This window comes from Petromyzon marinus, unplaced genomic scaffold (genome assembly GCF_048934315.1).
Source record: "Petromyzon marinus isolate PM22_M1 ecotype Great Lakes invasive population unplaced genomic scaffold, UKy_Petmar_22M1.pri1.0 PM_Scaffold_17, whole genome shotgun sequence".
NCBI classification, from domain to species: domain Eukaryota; kingdom Metazoa; phylum Chordata; class Hyperoartia; order Petromyzontiformes; family Petromyzontidae; genus Petromyzon; species Petromyzon marinus.
In genome coordinates this window covers 1,424,881-1,449,164 of record NW_027423135.1, presented here as the reverse complement: position 1 = coordinate 1,449,164, position 24,284 = coordinate 1,424,881, and the positions used below count along the sequence as shown (strand labels likewise).

At 55.3% G+C, this 24,284-nt stretch overlaps 1 protein-coding gene across 1 annotated transcript in view; it reads right to left on the bottom strand.

Moving 5' to 3' along the window:
• Positions 1-1,629: 1,629 nt before the first annotated feature.
• LOC116956724 (G2/mitotic-specific cyclin-B3) overlaps positions 1,630-24,284 on the bottom strand; it is a 40,697-nt gene continuing 18,042 nt past the window's right edge. The window contains exons 7-13 of the mRNA XM_076063689.1: positions 23,697-23,798; positions 16,852-16,944; positions 15,620-15,757; positions 12,400-12,555; positions 11,706-11,855; positions 11,439-11,569; positions 1,630-2,533 (exon numbers count right to left, since the gene is read on the bottom strand). Coding sequence (XP_075919804.1) covers positions 2,479-2,533; positions 11,439-11,569; positions 11,706-11,855; positions 12,400-12,555; positions 15,620-15,757; positions 16,852-16,944; positions 23,697-23,798 — 825 coding nt within the window. The 3' untranslated portion in view covers positions 1,630-2,478. The remainder of the gene's footprint in view (positions 2,534-11,438; positions 11,570-11,705; positions 11,856-12,399; positions 12,556-15,619; positions 15,758-16,851; positions 16,945-23,696; positions 23,799-24,284) is intronic.

Sequence of the window (24,284 nt, the reverse complement as noted above, 5' to 3'; positions counted from 1 at the left end):
TGAGTCTGTGGGTCTCTGTGTGCGAGTCTGTGGGTCTCTGTGTGGTGAGTCTGTGGGTCTCTGTGTGTGAGTCTGTGGGTCTCTGTGTGTGAGTCTATGGGCCTGTGTGGTGAGTCTGTGGGTCTCTGTGTGGTGAGTCTGTGGGTCTCTGTGTGGTGAGTCTGTGGGTCTCTGTGTGGTGAGTCTGTGGGTCTCTGTGTGTGAGTCTGTGGGTCTCTGTGTGAGTCTGTGGGTCTCTGTGTGATGAGTCTGTGGGTCTCTGTGTGGTGAGTCTGTGGGTCTCTGTGTGTGAGTCTGTGGGTCTCTGTGTGTGAGTCTATGGGTCTCTGTGTGTGAGTCTGTGGGTCTCTGTGTGGTGAGTCTGTGGGTCTCTGTGTGGTGAGTCTGTGGGTCTCTGTGTGGTGAGTCTGTGGGTCTCTGTGTGGTGAGTCTGTGGGTCTCTGTGTGTGAGTCTGTGGGTCTCTGTGTGAGTCTGTGGGTCTCTGTGTGATGAGTCTGTGGGTCTCTGTGTGGTGAGTCTGTGGGTCTCTGTGTGTGAGTCTGTGGGTCTCTGTGTGTGAGTCTATGGGTCTCTGTGTGTGAGTCTGTGGGTCTCTGTGTGGTGAGTCTGTGGGTCTCTGTGTGGTGAGTCTGTGGGTCTCTGTGTGGTGAGTCTGTGGGTCTCTGTGTGGTGAGTCTGTGGGTCTCTGTGTGTCAGTCTGTGGGTCTCAGTGTGTCAGTCTGTGGGTCTCTGTGTAATGAGTCTGTGGGTCTCTATGTGTGAGTCTGTGGGTCCCCCGGCTGGGCCGGCCCAGCGTGGCCAGGCCAGGAGTAAAAACGATCCGAGGGAGTGACGTCTAAAATCAACACACGCACAACTAAGACAAAGGTGCCCCGCGTAGCCCACGCGAGGCCGCCGGGGCAAGTGCTGTTGGCCGTCAGCGAGCGGCAGCGGCGGCGGCGGCGGCCGTCAAACCCTCGCCCGCTCGTCCGGGCGAGGGTTCCCAGAGGGCTGGCGCGCTAACTGCGGCGCCTCCGCTCCCCGTCGACGGACGTCGGGTCGACACACGCGTGTACGGTACACACGCGTGTACGGTACACACGCGTGTACGGTACACACGCGTGTACGGTACACACGCGTGTACGGTACACACGCGTGTACGGTACACACGCGTGTACGGTACACACGCGTGTACGGTACACACGCGTGTACGGTACACACGCGTGTACGGTACACACGCGTGTACGGTACACACGCGTGTACGGTACACACGCGTGTACGACGACACACACGGAAGGTACACACGTGTGGACGGTACACGCGTAGACGGGGCACACACACGGACGACACACGTGTGGACGACACACACGTGTGTGTGTCGTCCACACGTGTGGATGACACACACACGTGTGGATGACACACACACGTGTGGATGACACACACGTGTGTACGACACACACGTGTGTACGGTACACACGTGTGTACGGTACACACGTGTGGATGACACACACGTGTGGATGACACACACGTGTGGATGACACACACACACGGACGGTACACACGTGTGGATGACACACACGTGGACGGGGCACACACACGGACGACGCACGCGTGTGGACGGGCGTTATGTACAAGCGGAGAGACAGACACGCGTGCAAAGCAACACTGTATATGTATATATACACACAGATAAAAAATAGACAGATCCCCCGTGTAGCCTTAACAGACTGTAGGGGCAAGTGCTGTCAGCGAGCAGCACCTGTGAAGGCCGGAACGGCACACGAGAGGGGGTGGGTGGCCAGCACCACGCCCGGCCGCCTTTGTCTCCCCCAGTGGCGATGTTCACTACACACCGCTACACCAGGTGCTCATTTGAGGCCGAGTCGGCCTAGGGGAGGCCCGGGACCGGCTCAGATAATCGTCACCGCCGGTGTCGGCCGTGAGCGGGGATCGAACTCGGGCCGCCGGGTTCGTAGCGCAGCGTGGCGCTAACCGCTGCACCACCGCTCCCCACGTACACACGCACGCTGACACACACAGTGTACACACACACACGCACGCTGACACACGCACAGCACACACATGTATAAAGACGGACGAGGGTATGTACAGGCGAGGGAGCTCAGGCGCCCGGCGTAGCCTCCGCGCGCCGACGGGGCAAGTGGCGTTTGCGTGAACGGCACTGGGCAGAGGCGCTTCAGGGAATCGCCGTGAGCGGGAGTCGGCCTCGTGGCCGGCTTCGCCACGCACCAGCGGTGACGCTGCTACACCGCTGGTGACGCTGCTACACCGCTGGTGACGCTGCTACACCGCTGGTGACGCTGCTACACCGCTGGTGACGCTGCTACACCGCTGGTGACGCTGCTACACCGCTGGTGACGCTGCTACACCGCTGGTGACGCTGCTACACCGCTGGTGACGCTGCTACACCGCTGGTGACGCTGCTACACCGCTGGTGACGCTGCTACACCGCTGGTGACGCTGCTACACCGCTGGTGCTACTTCAACTCTTCCGGAGCCAGCGGGGGGATCTTGGCCACCTCGAAAAAGACCCTGGAGGAAGCCAAGTGACACAAACACAGTGACACAAACACAGTGACACAAACACAGCGACACAAACACAGCATCACAAACAGCGTCACAAACACAGCGTCACAAACAGCGTCACAAACACAGTGACACAAACACAGCGTCACAAACACAGTAACACAAACACAGCGTCACAAACACAGCAACACAAACACAGCGTCACAAACACAGTGTCACAAACACAGCGTCACAAACACAGCGTCACAAACACATCGTCACAAACACATCGTCACAAACACAGCGACACAAACACAGCAACACAAACACAGCAACACAAACGCAGCGTCACAAACACAGCAACACAAACACAGCGTCACAAACACAGCGTCACAAACACAGCGTCACAAACACAGCGTCACAAACACAGCGTCACAAACACAGTAACACAAACAGCGTCACAAACACGGCAACACAAACACAGCGTCACAAACACAGCAACACAAACACAGCGTCACAAACACAACGTCACAAACACAGCGACACAAACACAGTAACACAAACACAGTGACACAAACACAGCGTCACAAACACAGTAACACAAACACAGCGTCACAAACACAGTGTCACAAACACAGCGTCACAAACACAGCGTCACAAACACAGCAACACAAACACAGCGTCACAAACACAGCGTCACAAACACAGCGACACAAACGCAGCGTCACAAACGCAGCGTCACAAACACAGCAACACAAACACAGCGTCAAAAACACAGTAACACAAACACAGCGTCACAAACACAGTAACACAAACACAGTAACACAAACACAGCGTCACAAACACAGTAACACAAACACAGTAACACAAACACAGCGTCACAAACACAGCAACACAAACACAGCGTCACAAACACAGCGTCACAAACACAGCGTCACAAACACAGCGTCACAAACACAGCGTCACAAACACAGTAACACAAACAGCGTCACAAACACGGCAATACAAACACAGCGTCACAAACACAGCAACACAAACACAGCATCACAAACACAGCGTCACAAACACAGCGACACAAACACAGCGTCACAAACACAGTAACACAAACACAGTGACACAAACACAGCGTCACAAACACAGTAACACAAACACAGCGTCACAAACACAGTGTCACAAACACAGCATCACAAACACAGCGTCACAAACACAGCAACACAAACACAGCGTCACAAACACAGCGTCACAAACACAGCGACACAAACGCAGCGTCACAAACGCAGCGTCACAAACACAGCAACACAAACACAGCGTCAAAAACACAGTAACACAAACACAGCGTCACAAACACAGTAACACAAACACAGTAACACAAACACAGCGTCACAAACACAGTAACACAAACACAGTAACACAAACACAGCGTCACAAACACAGTAACACAAACACAGCGTCACAAACACAGTAACACAAACACAGCATCACAAACACGGCGTCACAAACACAGCGTCACAAACACAGCGAAACAAACACAGCGTCACAAACACAGCGTCACAAACACAGCGACACAAACACAGCGTCACAAACACAGCGTCACAAACGCAGCGACACAAACACAGCGTCACAAACACAGCGTCACAAACACAGCGTCACAAACACAGTAACACAAACACAGCGTCACAAACACAACGTCACAAACACAGCGACACAAACAGCGTCACAAACACAGTAACACAAACGCAGCGACACAAACACAGCGTCACAAACACAGCGTCACAAACGCGGCGTCACAAACGCGGCGTCACAAACGCGGCGTCACAAACGCGGCGTCACAAACGCGGCATCACAAACACAACGTCACAAACACAGTAACACAAACACAGCGTCACAAACACAACGTCACAAACACAGTAACACAAACACAGCGTCACAAACACAACGTCACAAACACAGTAACACAAACACAGCGTCACAAACACATCGTCACAAACACAGCGTCACAAACACATCGACAAACACAGTAACACAAACACAGCGTCACAAACACAACGTCACAAACACAGTAACACAAACACAGCGTCACAAACACATCGTCACAAACACAGCGTCACAAACACATCGACACAAACACAGTAACACAAACACATCGTCACAAACACAACGTCACAAACACAGTAACACAAACACAGCGTCACAAACACAACGTCACAAACACAGTAACACAAACAGCGTCACAAACACATAGTCACAAACACAGCGTCACAAACACATCGACACAAACACAGTAACACAAACACATCGTCACAAACACAACGTCACAAACACAGTAACACAAACACAGCGTCACAAACACAACGTCACAAACACAGTAACACAAACACAGCGTCACAAACACAGCGTCACAAACACAGCGACACAAACACAGCATCACAAACACAGCGTCACAAACGCAGCGACACAAACACAGCGTCACAAACACAGCGTCACAAACACAGCGTCACAAACACAGTAACACAAACACAGCGTCACAAACACAACGTCACAAACACAGCGACACAAACAGCGTCACAAACACAGTAACACAAACACAGTGACACAAACACAGCATCACAAACACAGTAACACAAACACAGCGTCACAAACACAGTGTCACAAACACAGCGTCACAAACACAGCGTCACAAACACAGCAACACAAACACAGCGTCACAAACACAGCGTCACAAACACAGCGACACAAACGCAGCGTCACAAACGCAGCGTCACAAACACAGCAACACAAACACAGCGTCACAAACACAGTAACACAAACACAGCGTCACAAACACAGTAACACAAACACAGTAACACAAACACAGCGTCACAAACACAGTAACACAAACACAGTAACACAAACACAGCGTCACAAACACAGTAACACAAACACAGCGTCACAAACACAGTAACACAAACACAGCATCACAAACACGGCGTCACAAACACAGCGTCACAAACACAGCGAAACAAACACAGCGTCACAAACACAGCGTCACAAACACAGCGACACAAACACAGCGTCACAAACACAGCGTCACAAACGCAGCGACACAAACACAGCGTCACAAACACAGCGTCACAAACACAGCGTCACAAACACAGTAACACAAACACAGCGTCACAAACACAACGTCACAAACACAGCGACACAAACAGCGTCACAAACACAGTAACACAAACGCAGCGACACAAACACAGCGTCACAAACACAGCGTCACAAACGCGGCGTCACAAACACGGCGTCACAAACGCGGCGTCACAAACGCGGCGTCACAAACGCGGCATCACAAACACAACGTCACAAACACAGTAACACAAACACAGCGTCACAAACACAACGTCACAAACACAGTAACACAAACACAGCGTCACAAACACAACGTCACAAACACAGTAACACAAACACAGCGTCACAAACACATCGTCACAAACACAGCGTCACAAACACATCGACACAAACAAAGTAACACAAACACAGCGTCACAAACACAACGTCACAAACACAGTAACACAAACACAGCGTCACAAACACATCGTCACAAACACAGCGTCACAAACACATCGACACAAACACAGTAACACAAACACATCGTCACAAACACAACGTCACAAACACAGTAACACAAACACAGCGTCACAAACACAACGTCACAAACACAGTAACACAAACAGCGTCACAAACACATAGTCACAAACACAGCGTCACAAACACATCGACACAAACACAGTAACACAAACACATCGTCACAAATACAACGTCACAAACACAGTAACACAAACACAGCGTCACAAACACAACGTCACAAACACAGTAACACAAACACAGCGTCACAAACACAGCGTCACAAACACAGCGACACAAACACAGCGTCACAAACACAGCGTCACAAACGCAGCGACACAAACACAGCGTCACAAACACAGCGTCACAAACAGCGTCACAAACACAGTAACACAAACACAGCGTCACAAACACAACGTCACAAACACAGCGACACAAACAGCGTCACAAACACAGTAACACAAACGCAGCGACACAAACACAGCGTCACAAACGCGGCGTCACAAACGCGGCGTCACAAACGCGGCGTCACAAACGCGGCATCACAAACACAACGTCACAAACACAGTAACACAAACACAGCGTCACAAACACAACGTCACAAACACAGTAACACAAACACAGCGTCACAAACACAACGTCACAAACACAGTAACACAAACACAGCGTCACAAACACATCGTCACAAACACAGCATCACAAACACATCGACACAAACACAGTAACACAAACACAGCGTCACAAACACAACGTCACAAACACAGTAACACAAACACAGCGTCACAAACACATCGTCACAAACACAGCGTCACAAACACATCGACACAAACACAGTAACACAAACACATCGTCACAAACACAACGTCACAAACACAGTAACACAAACACAGCGTCACAAACACAACGTCACAAACACAGTAACACAAACACAGCGTCACAAACACATCGTCACAAACACAGCGTCACAAACACAACGTCACAAACACAGTAACACAAACACAGCGTCACAAACACAGCATCACAAACACAGTAACACAAACACAGCGTCACAAACACAATAACACAAACACAGCGTCACAAACACAGTAACACAAACACAGCGTCACAAACACAACGTCACAAACACAGTAACACAAACACAGCGTCACAAACACAGCGTCACAAACACAGCGACACAAACAGCGTCACAAACACAGTAACACAAACGCAGCGACACATACACAGCGTCACAAACACAGCGTCACAAACGCAGCGTCACAAACGCGGCGTCACAAACGCGGCGTCACAAACGCGGCGTCACAAACGCGGCATCACAAACACAACGTCACAAACACAGTAACACAAACACAGCGTCACAAACACAACGTCACAAACACAGTAACACAAACACAGCGTCACAAACACAGTAACACAAACACAGCGTCACAAACACATCGTCACAAACACAGCGTCACAAACACATCGACACAAACACAGTAACACAAACACAGCGTCACAAACACAACGTCACAAACACAGTAACACAAACACAGCGTCACAAACACATCGTCACAAACACAGCGTCACAAACACATCGACACAAACACAGTAACACAAACACATCGTCACAAACACAACGTCACAAACACAGTAACACAAACACAGCGTCACAAACACAACGTCACAAACACAGTAACACAAACACAGCGTCACAAACACAACGTCACAAACACAGTAACACAAACACAGCGTCACAAACACATCGTCACAAACACAGCGTCACAAACACATCGACACAAACACAGTAACACAAACACAGCGTCACAAACACAACGTCACAAACACAGTAACACAAACACAGCGTCACAAACACAACGTCACAAACACAGTAACACAAACACAGCGTCACAAACACATCGTCACAAACACAGCGTCACAAACACATCGACACAAACACAGTAACACAAACACAGCGTCACAAACACAACGTCACAAACACAGTAACACAAACACAGCGTCACAAACACAGCATCACAAACACAGTAACACAAACACAGCGTCACAAACACAATAACACAAACACAGCGTCACAAACACAGTAACACAAACACAGTGTCACAAACACAACGTCACAAACACAGTAACACAAACACAGCGTCACAAACACAGCGTCACAAACACAGCGACACAAACAGCGTCACAAACACAGTAACACAAACGCAGCGACACATACACAGCGTCACAAACACAGCGTCACAAACGCGGCGTCACAAACGCGGCATCACAAACGCGGCGTCACAAACGCGGCGTCACAAACGCGGCGTCACAAACGCGGCATCACAAACACAACGTCACAAACACAGTAACACAAACACAGCGTCACAAACACAACGTCACAAACACAGTAACACAAACACAGCGTCACAAACACAACGTCACAAACACAGTAACACAAACACAGCGTCACAAACACATCGTCACAAACACAGCGTCACAAACACATCGACACAAACACAGTAACACAAACACAGCGTCACAAACACAACGTCACAAACACAGTAACACAAACACAGCGTCACAAACACATCGTCACAAACACAGCGTCACAAACACAGTAACACAAACACATCGTCACAAACACAACGTCACAAACACAGTAACACAAACACAGCGTCACAAACACAACGTCACAAACACAGTAACACAAACACAGCGTCACAAACACATCGTCACAAACACAGCGTCACAAACACAGTAACACAAACACATCGTCACAAACACAACGTCACAAACACAGTAACACAAACACAGCGTCACAAACACAACGTCACAAACACAGTAACACAAACACAGCGTCACAAACACAGCGTCACAAACACAGCGACACAAACACAGCGTCACAAACACAGCGTCACAAACGCAGCGACACAAACACAGCGTCACAAACACAGCGTCACAAACACAGCGTCACAAACACAGTAACACAAACACAGCGTCACAAACACAACGTCACAAACACAGCGACACAAACAGCGTCACAAACACAGTAACACAAACGCAGTGACACAAACACAGCGTCACAAACACAGCGTCACAAACACAGCGTCACAAACACAGCGTCACAAACGCAGCGACACAAACACAGCGTCACAAACACAGCGTCACAAACACAGCATCACAAACACAGTAACACAAACACAGCGTCACAAACACAACATCACAAACACAGCGACACAAACAGCGTCACAAACACAGTAACACAAACGCAGCGACACAAACACAGCGTCACAAACACAGCGTCACAAACGCGGCGTCACAAACGCGGCGTCACAAACGCGGCGTCACAAACGCGGCATCACAAACACAACGTCACAAACACAGTAACACAAACACAGCGTCACAAACACAACGTCACAAACACAGTAACACAGCATCACAAACACAACGTCACAAACACAGTAACACAAACACAGCGTCACAAACACATCGTCACAAACACAGCGTCACAAACACATCGACACAAACACAGTAACACAAACACAGCGTCACAAACACAACGTCACAAACACAGTAACACAAACACAGCGTCACAAACACATCGTCACAAACACAGCGTCACAAACACATCGACACAAACACAGTAACACAAACACATCGTCACAAACACAATGTCACAAACACAGTAACACAAACACAGCGTCACAAACACAACGTCACAAACACAGTAACACAAACACAGCGTCACAAACACATCGTCACAAACACAGCGTCACAAACACATCGACACAAACACAGTAACACAAACACATCGTCACAAACACAACGTCACAAACACAGTAACACAAACACAGCGTCACAAACACAACGTCACAAACACAGTAACACAAACACAGCGTCACAAACACAGCGTCACAAACACAGCGACACAAACACAGCGTCACAAACGCAGCGTCACAAACGCAGCGACACAAACACAGCGTCACAAACACAGCGTCACAAACACAGCGTCACAAACACAGTAACACAAACACAGCGTCACAAACACAACGTCACAAACACAGCGACACAAACAGCGTCACAAACACAGTAACACAAACGCAGTGACACAAACACAGCGTCACAAACACAGCGTCACAAACGCGGCGTCACAAACGCGGCGTCACAAACGCGGCGTCACAAACGCGGCGTCACAAACGCGGCATCACAAACACAACGTCACAAACACAGTAACACAAACACAGCGTCACAAACACAACGTCACAAACACAGTAACACAAACACAGCGTCACAAACACAGTAACACAAACACAGCGTCACAAACACATCGTCACAAACACAGCGTCACAAACACATCGACACAAACACAGTAACACAAACACAGCGTCACAAACACAACGTCACAAACACAGTAACACAAACACAGCGTCACAAACACATCGTCACAAACACAGCGTCACAAACACATCGACACAAACACAGTAACACAAACACATCGTCACAAACACAACGTCACAAACACAGTAACACAAACACAGCGTCACAAACACAACGTCACAAACACAGTAACACAAACACAGCGTCACAAACACATCGTCACAAACACATCGACACAAACACAGTAACACAAACACAGCGTCACAAACACAACGTCACAAACACAGTAACACAAACACAGCGTCACAAACACAGCATCACAAACACAGTAACACAAACACAGCGTCACAAACACAGTAACACAAACACAGCGTCACAAACACAGCGTCACAAACACAGTAACACAAACACAGCGTCACAAACACAGCATCACAAACACAGCGTCACAAACACAGTAACACAAACACAGCGTCACAAACACAGTAACACAAACACAGCGTCACAAACACAACGTCACAAACACAGTAACACAAACACCGCGTCACAAACACATCGTCACAAACACATCGACACAAACACAGTAACACAAACACATCGTCACAAACACAACGTCACAAACACAGTAACACAAACACAGCGTCACAAACACAACGTCACAAACACAGTAACACAAACACAGCGTCACAAACACAGCATCACAAACACAGTAACACAAACACAGCGTCACAAACACAGTAACACAAACACAGCGTCACAAACACAGTAACACAAACACAATGTCACAAACGCGGCGTCACAAACACAGCGTCACAAACACAGTAACACAAACACAGTGACACAAACACAGCGTCACAAACACAGTAACACAAACAAAGCAACACAAACACAGTGTCACAAACACAGCGTCACAAACACAACGTCACAAACACAACGTCACAAACACGGCGTCACAAACGCCCCGTGGCCACGCCGAGTGACCGCTCACTTGTGGGAGTATTTGCTGTAGACGGCGACGAGTTTCTCCTCCGGCGCCTGCCGCAGCAGCTCGTTGAGACGCGCCATCAGCGGCCGCACGCCGGCCTCCTGGTACCCGCTGTGCCGCGCCAGCGCCTCCGGCTGGACACAGGACGAAGGTTTAAGGCCGGGTCGACCTAGGGGAGGCCCGGAGGTTCCGATCCGGCGGGCCACCCCGGTCAATATTGCGGCGGTGTGCGATGGCGCGTTGCCCCCGCGCGCCTCGTGCGTGCGTTACCCATGGCGGGAGTCTCATCATGCGCAGGGCGAGGCCTAGGCAGGCTGCCGCCAGGCGAGAGGCCCCCTCGGAGACGAAGTCGACGTGAGCCAGCGTGGACTCGCACGCGTAGCGCGCCAGCGTCAGCGTCTTCATGTCCACGCCGCACACCTGCACACACACACACGCGCACACACACGCACGCACGCACGCACACGCACGCACACACACGCACGTACAGACACGCACACACACGCACACACACACACAAAGATCTCCCGTGTAGCCTCTACAGACTGCAGGGGCAAGTGCTGTTAGTAGCGAGTAGCAGCAGCAGCTGTGAAGGCAGACACAGACAAAGATCCCCCGTGTAGCCTCTAACAGACCGCAGGGGCAAGTGCTGTTAGTAGCGAGTAGCAGCAGCACCTGTGAAGGTAGACACAGACAAAGCTCCCCCGTGTAGCCTCTAACAGACCGCAGGGGCAAGTGCTGTTAGCGAGCAGCGCCTGCGAAGGCTACCGGCACCGTGGCACAACGAGGGGGGTGGGCGGCCACCGGCAACCACGCCCGGCCGCCTTTGTCTCCCCCAGCGGCGACGTTTACCGCACGCCTCACCGGGTACTCGTTTGACCCCCGGGTCGACCTAGGGGAGGCCCGGGACCGGTACAGGTGATCGCCCCGCGCGGAGTTGTCCGTGAGCGTGAGCGTGTTCGACCTTGGCGTATCTGCGGAGGGGGCGGTAGGCGACGGGGATGTTGACGTCGTAGTCCAGGGCGAGGAGGATGCGTCGCTCCGTGCCCACAAGCTCCACGTGGGTGTAGGCGTCGTCGCAGATGAAGAGCAGGTCGTCCACGCTGGGGGGACACACCTCCTGGCGGGGGCGGGAGGGGGGAGTGTGTGAGTGTGTGAGTGTTTGTGTGTGAGTGTGTGAGTATGTGAGTGAGCGAGTGTGTGAGTGAGCGAGTGTGTTAGTGTGTGAGTGTGTGTGAGTGTGTTAGTGTGTGAGTGTGTGAGTGTTTGAGTGTGTGAGTGTGTGAGTGAGCGAGTGTGTGAGTTTGTTAGTGTTAGTGTGTGAGTGTGTGAGTGAGCGAGTGTGTGAGTGTGTGTGTGTGAGTGAGCGAGTGAGTGTTTGAGTGTGTGAGTGTGTGAGTGTTTGAGTGTTTGAGTGTGTGAGTGAGCGAGTGTGTGAGTGAGCGAGTGTTTGAGTGTTTGAGTGAGCGAGTGTTTGAGTGAGCGAGTGTTTGAGTGTGTGAGTGTGTGAGTGAGCGAGTGTTTGAGTGTGTGAGTGTGTGAGTGAGCGAGTGAGTGTTTGAGTGTGTGAGTGTGTGAGTGTTTGAGTGTTTGAGTGTGCGAGTGTGTGAGTGTTTGAGTGTGTGAGTGAGCGAGTGAATGTGTGAGTGTTTGAGTGTGTGAGTGTGTGTGTGTGAGTGAGCGAGTGTTTGAGTGTTTGAGTGTGTGATTGTGTGAGTGTGTGAGCGAGTGTTTGAGTGTGTGAGTGTTTAAGTGTGTGAGTGTTTGAGTGGTTGAGTGTTTGAGTTAGTGTTTGAGTGTGTGAGTGCTTGAGTGTGTGAGTGTGTGAGTGTGTTAGTGTGTGAGTGTGTGATTGTGTGAGTGTTTGAGTGTGTGAGTGTTTGAGTGTTTGAGTGAGTGTGTGAGTGAGTGTTTGAGTGTGTGAGTGTGTGAGTGAGTGTTTGAGTGTTTGAGTGTGCGAGTGTGTGAGTGTTTGAGTGTGTGAGTGAGCGAGTGAATGTGTGAGTGTTTGAGTGTGTGAGTGTGTGTGTGAGCGAGCGAGTGTTTGAGTGTGTGATTGTGTGAGTGTGTGAGCGAGTGTTTGAGTGTGTGAGTGTTTAAGTGTGTGAGTGTTTGAGTGTTTGAGTGGTTGAGTGTTTGAGTGTTTGAGTTAGTGTTTGAGTGTGTGAGTGCTTGAGTGTGTGAGTGTGTGAGTGTGTTAGTGTGTGAGTGTGTGATTGTGTGAGTGTTTGAGTGTGTGAGTGTGTGAGTGAGTGTTTGAGTGTGTGAGTGTGTGAGTGTGTGAGTGTTTGAGTGTTTGAGTGTGTGAGTGTGTGAGCGAGTGTTTGAGTGTGTGAGTGTGTGAGTGTTTGAGTGTTTGAGTGAGTGTGTGAGTGAGTGTTTGAGTGTTTGAGTGTGTGAGTGTGTGAGTGTGTGAGTGTGTGAGTGTGTTAGTGTGTTAGTGTGTGAGTGTGCGAGTGTTTGAGTGTTTGAGTGTGTTAGTGTGCGAGTGTGTTAGTGTGTGAGTGTTTGAGTGTTTGAGTGTGTTAGTGTGTGAGTGTGTGAGTATGTGAGTGTGTGAGTGAGCGAGTGTTTGAGTGTGTGAGTGTTTGAGTGTTTGAGTGTGTGAGTGTGTGAGTGTGTGAGTGAGCGAGTGTTTGAGTGTGTGAGTGTGTGAGTGAGCGAGTGAGTGTTTGAGTGTGAGTGTGTGATTGTGTGAGTGAGCGAGTGTTTGAGTGTGTGAGCGAGTGTTTGAGTGTGTGAGTGAGTGTTTGAGTGTTTGAGTGTGTGAGTGTTTGAGTGTTTGAGTGTGTGAGTGTTTGAGTGTGTGAGTGAGCGAGTGTTTGAGTGTGTGAGCGAGTGTTTGAGTGTGTGAGTGAGTGTCTGAGTGTTTCAGTGTGTGAGTGAGCGAGTGTTTGAGTGTGTGAGTGTGTGAGTGTTTGAGTGTTTGAGTGAGTGAGTGAGTGTTTGAGTGTTTGAGTGGTAGAGTGAGTGTTTGAGTGTTTGAGTGAGTGTGTGAGTGTTTGAGTGTGTGTGTGAGTGTGTGTTTCAGTGTGTGAGTGAGTGTGTGTGTGTGAGTGTTTGAGTGAGTGTTTGAGTGTGTGAGTGTGTGAGTGAGTGTGTGAGTGTGTGAGTGAGTGTTTGAGTGTTTGAGTGAGTGAGCGAGTGTTTGTGTGTGTGAGTGTTTGAGTGTGTGAGTGTTTGAGTGTGTGAGTGTTTGAGTGAGTGTTTGAGTGTGTGAGTGTGTGAGTGAGTGTGTGAGTGAGTGTTTGAGCGAGTGTTTGAGTGAGTGAGTGAGTGTGTGAGTGAGTGTTTGAGGGAGTGTTTGAGTGTGTGTGTGAGTGTTTCAGTGTGTGAGTGTTTGAGTGAGTGTGTGAGTGTTTGAGTGAGCGAGCGAGTGAGTGTTTGAGTGAGTGTGTGAGTGAGCGAGTGTGTGAGTGTGTGAGTGAGTGAGTGTTTGAGTGTGTGAGTGTGTGAGTGAGTGTGTGAGTGTGTGAGTGTTTGAGTGTTTGAGTGTGTGAGTGTGTGAGTGAGTGAGTGTTTGAGTGTGTGAGTGAGTGAGCGAGCGAGTGTTTGAGTGTGTGAGTGTTTGAGTGTGTGAGTGTTTGAGTGAGTGTTTGAGTGTGTGAGTGTGTGAGTGAGTGTGTGAGTGAGTGTTTGAGCGAGTGTTTGAGTGAGTGAGTGAGTGTGTGAGTGAGTGTTTGAGGGAGTGTTTGAGTGTGTGTGTGAGTGTTTCAGTGTGTGAGTGTTTGAGTGAGTGTGTGAGTGTTTGAGTGAGCGAGCGAGTGAGTGTTTGAGTGAGTGTGTGAGTGAGCGAGTGTGTGAGTGTGTGAGTGAGTGAGTGTTTGAGTGTGTGAGTGTGTGAGTGAGTGTGTGAGTGTGTGAGTGTTTGAGTGTTTGAGTGTGTGAGTGTGTGAGTGAGTGAGTGTTTGAGTGTGTGAGTGAGTGAGCGAGCGAGTGTTTGAGTGTGTGAGTGTTTGAGTGAGCGAGTGAGTGTGTGAGTGTGTGAGTGAGTGTTTGAGTGTGTGTGTGTGAGTGTTTGAGTGTGTGTTTGAGTGAGTGTTTGAGTGAGTGTTTGAGCGAGTGTTTGAGTGTGTGAGTGTTTGAGTGTTTGAGTGTGTGAGTGTGTAAGTGTGTGAGTGAGTGTGTGAGTGTTTCAGTGTGTGTGTGTGTGAGCGAGTGTGTGAGTGTTTCAGGAGCCCCACGTCGAACTTGGCGGCGATGAACACACAGGTGGCGCCCACCAGCTGGAGGTTCTCGCGTGGCACTGCCGCCACGTTCAGGAAGTGGTCCACCAACTTGACGGCCAGGTAGAGCGTCTCGTGGTTCAGCTGGAAGTTCTCCTGCACGGCACGCAAGGGGGGTCACGGGGGGGTCACGGGGGGGTCACGGGGGGGGCGGGTCACGATGGCCGTGTCAGGTTCATGATGACCGTGGGGTTCACGATGTCTGTGTCAGGTTCACGATGGCCGTGTCAGATTCACGATGGGCATGTCAGATTCACGATGTCTGTGTCAGGTTCACGATGTCTGTGTTATGTTCACGATGGCCGTGTCAGGTTCACGATGACCGTGTGAGGTTCACGATGGCCGTGTCAGGTTCACGATGTCTGTGTTATGTTCACGATGGCCGTGTCAGGTTCACGATGTCTGTGTTATGTTCACGATGGCCGTGTCAAGTTCACGATGGCCGTGTCAGGTTCACGATGGCCGTGTCAGGTTCACGATGGCCGTGTCAGGTTCACGATGGCCGTGTCAGGTTCACGATGGCCGTGTCAGATTCACGATGGGCATGTCAGATTCACGATGTCTGTGTCAGGTTCACGATGGCCGTGTCAGATTCACGATGGCCATGTCAGATTCACGATGGGCATGTCAGATTCACGATGTCTGTGTCAGGTTCACGATGTCTGTGTTATGTTCACGATGGCCGTGTCAGGTTCACGATGGCCGTGTGGGGTTCACGATGGCCGTGTCAGATTCACAATGGCTGTGTCAGGTTCACGATGGCTGTGTCAGGTTCACGATGGCCGTGTCAGGTTCACGATGGCCGTGTCAGGTTCACGATGGCCGTGTCAGGTTCACGATGGCCGTGTCAGGTTCACGATGGCCGTGTCAGGTTCACGATGACCGTGTCAGGTTCACGATGGCCGTGTCAGGTTCACGATGGCCGTGTCAGATTCACGATGGCCGTGTGAGGTTCACGATGGCCGTGTCAGGTTCACGATGACCGTGTCAGATTCAGGATCACCGTGTCAGATTCACGATGACCGTGTCAGATTCACGATGGCCGTGTGAGGTTCACGATGGCCGTGTCAGGTTCACGATGGCCGTGTCAGATTCAGGATCACCGTGTCAGATTCACGATGGCCGTGTCAGGTTCACGATGCCCGTGTCAGGTTCACGATGGCCGTGTGAGGTTCGCGATGGCCGCTCACCTGCACCTCCACCATCCAGTCGACGAGGATGCCGCGCATCTCGGCGTTGAGGTCCGCCTGGCGCTCCATGTAGGGCAACAGCGAGAACTTCTCCTGCACGCACGGCAGACAAAGGTCCCCCACGTAGCAGCTACAGCTACAGCAGACAAAGGTCCCCCACGTAGCAGCTACAGCTACAGCAGCGAGCGTGTGGGTGAGCGTGTGAGTGAGCGTGTGGGCGAGCGTGTGGGCGAGCGTGTGGGCGAGCGTGTGGGCGAGCGTGTGACTGAGCGTGTGGGCGAGCGTGTGGGCGAGCGTGTGGGCGTGCGTGTGGGCGAGCGTGTGGGTGAGTGTGTGGGTGAGCGTGTGGGTGAGCGTGTGGGTGAGCGTGTGGGCTAGCATGTGGGTGAGCGTGTGGTGTGGCGTGTGGGCTAGCGTGTGGGCTAGCGTGTGAGCGAGCGTGTGGGCGAGCGTGTGGGCGAGCGTGTGGGTGAGCGTGTGGGTGAGCGTGTGGGTGAGCGTGTGGGTGAGCGTGTGGGTGAGCGTGTGAGCGAGCGTGTGGGCGAGCATGTGGGTGAGGGTGTGGGTGAGCGTGTGGGTGAGCGTATGGGTGAGCGTATGGGTGAGCGTGTGGGTGAGCGTGTGGGCGAGCGTGTGGGTGAGCGTGTGGGTGAGCGTGTGGGCGAGCGTGTGGGTGAGCGTGTGAATGAGTGTGTGGGTGAGCGTGTGGGTGAGCGTGTGACTGAGCGTGTGGGCGAGCGTGTGGGTGAGCGTGTGGGTGAGCGTGTGGGTGAGCGTGTGGGTGGGTGAGCGTGTGACTGAGCGTGTGACTGAGCGTGGGTGAGCGTGTGGGTGAGTGTGAGCGTGTGAGTGAGTGTGAGCGTGCGTGTGAGCGTGTGGGTGAGCGTGTGGGCGAGCGTGTGGGTGAGCGTGTGGGCGAGCGTGTGACTGAGCGTGTGGGTCAGCGTGTGGGTGAGCGTGTGACTGAGCGTGTGACACTGAGCGTGTGACTGAGCGTGTGGGTGAGCGTGTGAGCGAGCGTGCGGGTGAGCGTGTGGGCGAGCGTGTGGGCGAGCGTGTGGGTGAGCGTGTGGGTGAGCGTGTGGGCTAGCATGTGGGTGAGCGTGTGGTGTGGCGTGTGGGTGAGCGTGTGGGCGAGCGTGTGGGCGTGCGTGTGGGCGAGTGTGTGGGTGAGCGTGTGGGTGAGCGTGTGGGTGAGCGTGTGGGCTAGCATGTGGGTGAGCGTGTGGTGCGGCGTGTGGGCTAGCGTGTGGGCTAGCGTGTGAGCGAGCGTGTGGGTGAGCGTGTGGGCGAGCGTGTGGGTGAGCGTGTGAGCGAGCGTGTGGGCGAGCATGTGGGCGAGCGTGTGGGTGAGCGTGTGGGTGAGCGTGTGGGTGAGCGTGTGGGCGAGCGTGTGGGTGAGCGTGTGGGTGAGCGTGTGGGCGAGCATGTGGGTGAGCGTGTGAATGAGTGTGTGGGTGAGCGTGTGGGTGAGCGTGTGACTGAGCATGTGGGCGAGCGTGTGGGTGAGCGTGTGGGTGAGCGTGTGACTGAGCGTGTGGGTGAGCGTGTGGGTGAGCGTGTGGGTGAGCGTGTGGGTGGGTGAGCGTGTGACTGAGCGTGTGACTGAGCGTGGGTGAGCGTGTGGGTGAGTGTGAGCGTGCGTGTGAGCGTGTGAGTGAGTGTGAGCGTGCGTGTGAGCGTGCGTGTGAGCGTGCGGGTGAGCGTGTGGGTGAGCGTGTGGGCGAGCGTGTGGGTGAGCGTGTGGGTGAGCGTGTGGGCGAGCGTGTGGGTGAGCGTGTGACTGAGCGTGTGGGTGAGCGTGTGGGTGAGCGTGTGGGCGAGCGTGTGACTGAGCGTGTGACTGAGCGTGTGGGTGAGCGTGTGGGTGAGCGTGTGGGTGAGCGTGTGGGCGAGCGTGTGAGCGAGCGTGTGGGTGAGCGTGTGGGCGTGCGTGTGAGCGAGCGTGTGGGCGAGCGTGTGAGCGAGCGTGTGGGTGAGCGTGTGGGTGAGCGTGTGAGCGAGCGTGTGGGTGAGCGTGTGGGCGAGCGTGTGGGCGAGCGTGTGGGTGAGCGTGTGGGCGAGCGTGTGGGCTAGCGTGTGAACGAGCGTGTGGGCGAGCGTGTGGGTGAGCGTGTGGGTGAGCGTGTGAGCGAGCGTGTGGGTGAGCGTGTGGGCGAGCGTGTGAGCGAGCGTGTGAGTGAGCGTGTGACTGAGCGTGTGGGTCAGCGTGTGGGTGAGCGTGTGACTGAGCGTGTGACACTGAGCGTGTGACTGAGCGTGTGGGTGAGCGTGTGAGCGAGCGTGTGGGTGAGCGTGTGAGCGAGCGTGTGGGTGAGCGTGTGGGTGAGCGTGTGGGCGAGCGTGTGGGTGAGCGTGTGGGCGAGCGTGTGGGCGAGCGTGCGGGTGAGCGTGTGGGCGAGCGTGTGGGCGAGCGTGTGGGTGAGCGTGTGGGCGAGCGTGTGGGCGAGCGTGTGGGTGAGCGTGTGGTGTGGCGTGTGGGTGAGCGTGTGGGTGAGCGTGTGGGCGAGCGTGTGGGCGAGCGTGTGGGCGAGCGTGTGGGCTAGCGTGTGGGTGAGCGTGTGGGTGAGCGTGTGGGTGAGCGTGTGGGCTAGCATGTGGGTGAGCGTGTGGTGTGGCGTGTGGGCTAGCGTGTGGGCTAGCGTGTGAGCGAGCGTGTGGGTGAGCGTGTGGGCGAGCGTGTGGGTGAGCGTGTGAGCGAGCGTGTGGGCGAGCATGTGGGTGAGCGTGTGGGTGAGCGTGTGGGTGAACGTATGGGTGAGCGTGTGGGTGAGCGTGTGGGCGAGCGTGTGGGTGAGCGTGTGGGTGAGCGTGTGGGCGAGCATGTGGGTGAGCGTGTGAATGAGTGTGTGGGTGAGCGTGTGGGTGAGCATGTGACTGAGCGTGTGGGCGAGCGTGTGGGCGAGCGTGTGGGTGAGCGTGTGACTGAGCGTGTGGGTGAGCGTGTGGGTGAGCGTGTGGGTGAGCGTGTGGGTGGGTGAGCGTGTGACTGAGCGTGTGACTGAGCGTGGGTGAGCGTGTGGGTGAGTGTGAGCGTGCGTGTGAGCGTGTGAGTGAGCGTGTGGGCGAGCGTGTGGGCGAGCGTGTGGGTGAGCGTGTGGGCGAGCGTGTGGGCGAGCGTGTGGGCGAGCGTGTGGGTGAGTGTGTGGGTGAGCGTGTGGGCGAGCGTGGGTGAGCGTGGGTGAGCGTGTGGGTGAGCGTGTGAGTGAGCGTGTGGGTGAGCGTGTGGGCGAGCGTGTGGGCTAGCGTGTGGGTGAGCGTGTGGGTGAGCGTGTGGGTGAGCGTGTGGGCGAGCGTGTGGGTGAGCGTGTGAGCGAGCGTGTGGGCGAGCGTGTGGGTGAGCGTGTGGGTGAGCGTGTGGGCGAGCGTGTGGGTGAGCGTGTGGGTGAGCGTGTGGGTGAGCGTGTGGGTGAGCGTGTGGGTGAGCGTGTGGGCGAGCGTGTGAGCGAGCGTGTGGGTGAGCGTGTGGGCGTGCGTGTGAGCGAGCGTGTGGGTGAGCGTGTGAGCGAGCGTGTGGGTGAGCGTGTGGGTGAGCGTGTGGGTGAGCGTGTGAGCGAGCGTGTGGGTGAGCGTGTGGGCGAGCGTGTGGGCGAGCGTGTGGGCGAGCGTGTGGGCTAGCGTGTGAACGAGCGTGTGGGCGAGCGTGTGGGTGAGCGTGTGGGTGAGCGTGTGAGCGAGCGTGTGGGTGAGCGTGTGGGCGAGCGTGTGGGCGAGCGTGTGGGTGAGCGTGTGGGCGAGCGTGTGGGCTAGCGTGTGAACGAGCGTGTGGGCGAGCGTGTGGGTGAGCGTGTGGGTGAGCGTGTGAGCGAGCGTGTGGGTGAGCGTGTGGGCGAGCGTGTGAGCAAGCGTGTGAGTGAGCGTGTGACTGAGCGTGTGGGTCAGCGTGTGGGTGAGCGTGTGACTAAGCGTGTGACACTGAGCGTGTGACTGAGCGTGTGGGTGAGCGTGTGAGCGAGCGTGTGGGTGAGCGTGTGGGTGAGCGTGTGGGCGAGCGTGTGGGTGAGCGTGTGGGCGAGCGTGTGCGCGAGCGTGCGGGTGAGCGTGTGGGCGAGCGTGTGGGCGAGCGTGTGGGTGAGCGTGTGGGCGAGCGTGTGGGCGAGCGTGTGGGTGAGCGTGTGGGTGAGCGTGTGGGCTAGCATGTGGGTGAGCGTGTGGTGTGGCGTGTGGGTGAGCGTGTGGGCGAGCGTGTGGGCGAGCGTGTGGGCGAGCGTGTGGGCTAGCGTGTGGGTGAGCGTGTGGGCGAGCGTGTGGGCGAGCGTGTGGGCGAGCGTGTGGGCGAGCGTGTGGGTGAGCGTGTGGGCGAGCGTGTGGGCGAGCGTGTGACTGAGCGTGTGAGCGAGCGTGTGGGCGAGCGTGTGGGCGAGCGTGTGGGCGAGCGTGTGAGCGAGCGTGTGGGCGAGCATGTGGGTGAGCGTGTGGGCGAGCGTGTGGGTGAGCGTGTGAGCGAGCGTGTGGGCGAGCATGTGGGTGAGCGTGTGGGTGAGCGTGTGGGTGAGCGTGTGAGCGAGCGTGTGGGCGAGCATGTGGGTGAGCGTGTGGGTGAGCGTGTGGGTGAGCGTGTGGGTGAGCGTGTGGGTGAGCGTGTGGGCGAGCGTGTGGGTGAGCGTGTGGGTGAGCGTGTGGGCGAGCGTGTGGGTGAGCGTGTGAATGAGTGTGTGGGTGAGCGTGTGGGTGAGCGTGTGACTGAGCGTGTGGGCGAGCGTGTGGGTGAGCGTGTGGGTGAGCGTGTGGGTGAGCGTGTGGGTGGGTGAGCGTGTGACTGAGCGTGTGACTGAGCGTGGGTGAGCGTGTGGGTGAGTGTGAGCGTGCGTGTGAGCGTGTGAGTGAGTGTGAGCGTGCGTGTGAGCGTGTGGGTGAGCGTGTGGGCGAGCGTGTGGGCGAGCGTGTGGGTGAGCGTGTGGGCGAGCGTGTGGGTGAGCGTGTGGGCGAGCGTGTGACACTGAGCGTGTGACTGAGCGTGTGGGTGAGCGTGTGAGCGAGCGTGCGGGTGAGCGTGTGGGCGAGCGTGTGGGTGAGCGTGTGGGCGAGCGTGTGGGCGAGCGTGTGGGCGAGCGTGTGGGCGAGCGTGTGGGCGAGCGTGTGGGTGAGCGTGTGGGCGAGCGTGTGGGTGAGCGTGTGGGTGAGCGTGTGGGTGAGCGTGTGGGCTAGCATGTGGGTGAGCGTGTGGTGTGGCGTGTGGGTGAGCGTATGGGCGAGCGTGTGGGCGTGCGTGTGGGCGAGCGTGTGGGTGAGCGTGTGGGTGAGCGTGTGGGTGAGCGTGTGGGTGAGCGTATGGGCTAGCATGTGGGTGAGCGTGTGGTGTGGCGTGTGGGCTAGCGTGTGGGCTAGCGTGTGAGCGAGCGTGTGGGTGAGCGTGTGGGCGAGCGTGTGGGTGAGCGTGTGAGCGAGCGTGTGGGCGAGCATATGGGTGAGCGTGTGGGTGAGCGTGTGGGTGAACGTGTGGGTGAGCGTGTGGGTGAGCGTGTGGGCGAGCGTGTGGGTGAGCGTGTGGGTGAGCGTGTGGGCGAGCATGTGGGTGAGCGTGTGAATGAGTGTGTGGGTGAGCGTGTGGGTGAGCGTGTGACTGAGCGTGTGGGCGAGCGTGTGGGTGAGCGTGTGGGTGAGCGTGTGGGTGAGCGTGTGGGTGAGCGTGTGGGTGGGTGAGCGTGTGACTGAGCGTGTGACTGAGCGTGGGTGAGCGTGTGGGTGAGTGTGAGCGTGCGTGTGAGTGAGTGTGAGCGTGCGTGTGAGCGTGTGGGTGAGCGTGTGGGCGAGCGTGTGGGTGAGCGTGTGGGTGAGCGTGTGGGCGAGCGTGTGGGCGAGCGTGTGGGTGAGCGTGTGGGTGAGCGTGTGGGTGAGCGTGTGGGCGAGCGTGGGTGAGCGTGGGTGAGCGTGTGGGTGAGCGTGTGAGTGAGCGTGTGGGTGAGCGTGTGGGCGAGCGTGTGGGCTAGCGTGTGGGTGAGCGTGTGGGTGAGCGTGTGGGTGAGCGTGTGGGCGAGCGTGTGGGTGAGCGTGTGAGCGAGCGTGTGGGTGAGCGTGTGGGTGAGCGTGTGGGTGAGCGTGTGGGCGAGCGTGTGGGTGAGCGTGTGGGTGAGCGTGTGGGCGAGCGTGTGGGTGAGCGTGTGACTGAGCGTGTGGGTGAGCGTGTGGGTGAGCGTGTGGGCGAGCGTGTGACTGAGCGTGTGACTGAGCGTGTGGGTGAGCGTGTGGGTGAGCGTGTGGGTGAGCGTGTGGGTGAGCGTGTGGGCGAGCGTGTGAGCGAGCGTGTGGGTGAGCGTGTGGGCGTGCGTGTGAGCGAGCGTGTGGGTGAGCGTGTGAGCGAGCGTGTGGGTGAGCGTGTGGGTGAGCGTGTGGGTGAGCGTGTGAGCGAGCGTGTGGGTGAGCGTGTGGGCGAGCGTGTGGGCGAGCGTGTGGGTGAGCGTGTGGGCGAGCTTGTGGGCTAGCGTGTGAACGAGCGTGTGGGCGAGCGTGTGGGTGAGTGTGTGGGTGAGCGTGTGAGCGAGCGTGTGGGTGAGCGTGTGGGCGAGCGTGTGAGCGAGCGTGTGAGTGAGCGTGTGACTGAGCGTGTGGGTCAGCGTGTGGGTGAGCGTGTGACTGAGCGTGTGACACTGAGCGTGTGACTGAGCGTGTGGGTCAGCGTGTGACTGAGCGTGTGGGTGAGCGTGTGAGCGAGCGTGTGGGTGAGCGTGTGGGTGAGCGTGTGGGTGAGCGTGTGGGCGAGCGTGTGGGTGAGCGTGTGACTGAGCGTGTGGGTGAGCGTGTGGGTGAGCGTGTGGGCGAGCGCGTGGGTGAGCGTGTGGGTGAGCGTGTGGGCGAGCGTGTGGGTGAGCGTGTGGGCGAGCGTGTGGGTGAGCGTGTGCCCTCACCTCGCGCTGTTTCATGTAGAGGAACACGGATCGTGCGTACTCAGAGCACTGCAGGGGGTCCCCTTTCCCAGGCTCCTCCTCGACCCCCACCTCTCCCACCACCTCCCCCACCACCACCTCCACCTCCTCCTCCTCCTCCACCTCCTCCTCGTCTACCTCGTCTGGTCCCGGCGAACCCCGGGACAGGACGGTTGCCTGCGGAGGAGCAGAGGAGGAGCAGCCACGCTGGGTTAACGAAGGCCGTGTCAGGTTCACGATGACCGTGTCAGGTTCATGATGGCCGTGTCAGGTTAACGATGGCCGTGTCAGATTCACGATGGCCGTGTCAGGTTCACGATGGCCGTGTCAGGTTCATGATGGCCGTGTCAGGTTAACGATGGCCGTGTCAGGTTAACGATGGCCGTGTCAGATTAACGATGGCCGTGTCAGGTTCACGATGGCCGTGTCAGGTTAACGATGGCCGTGTCAGGTTCACGATGACCGTGTCAGGTTCATGATGGCCGTGTCAGGTTAACGATGGCCGTGTCAGATTCACGATGGCCGTGTCAGGTTCACGATGGCCGTGTCAGGTTCATGATGGCCGTGTCA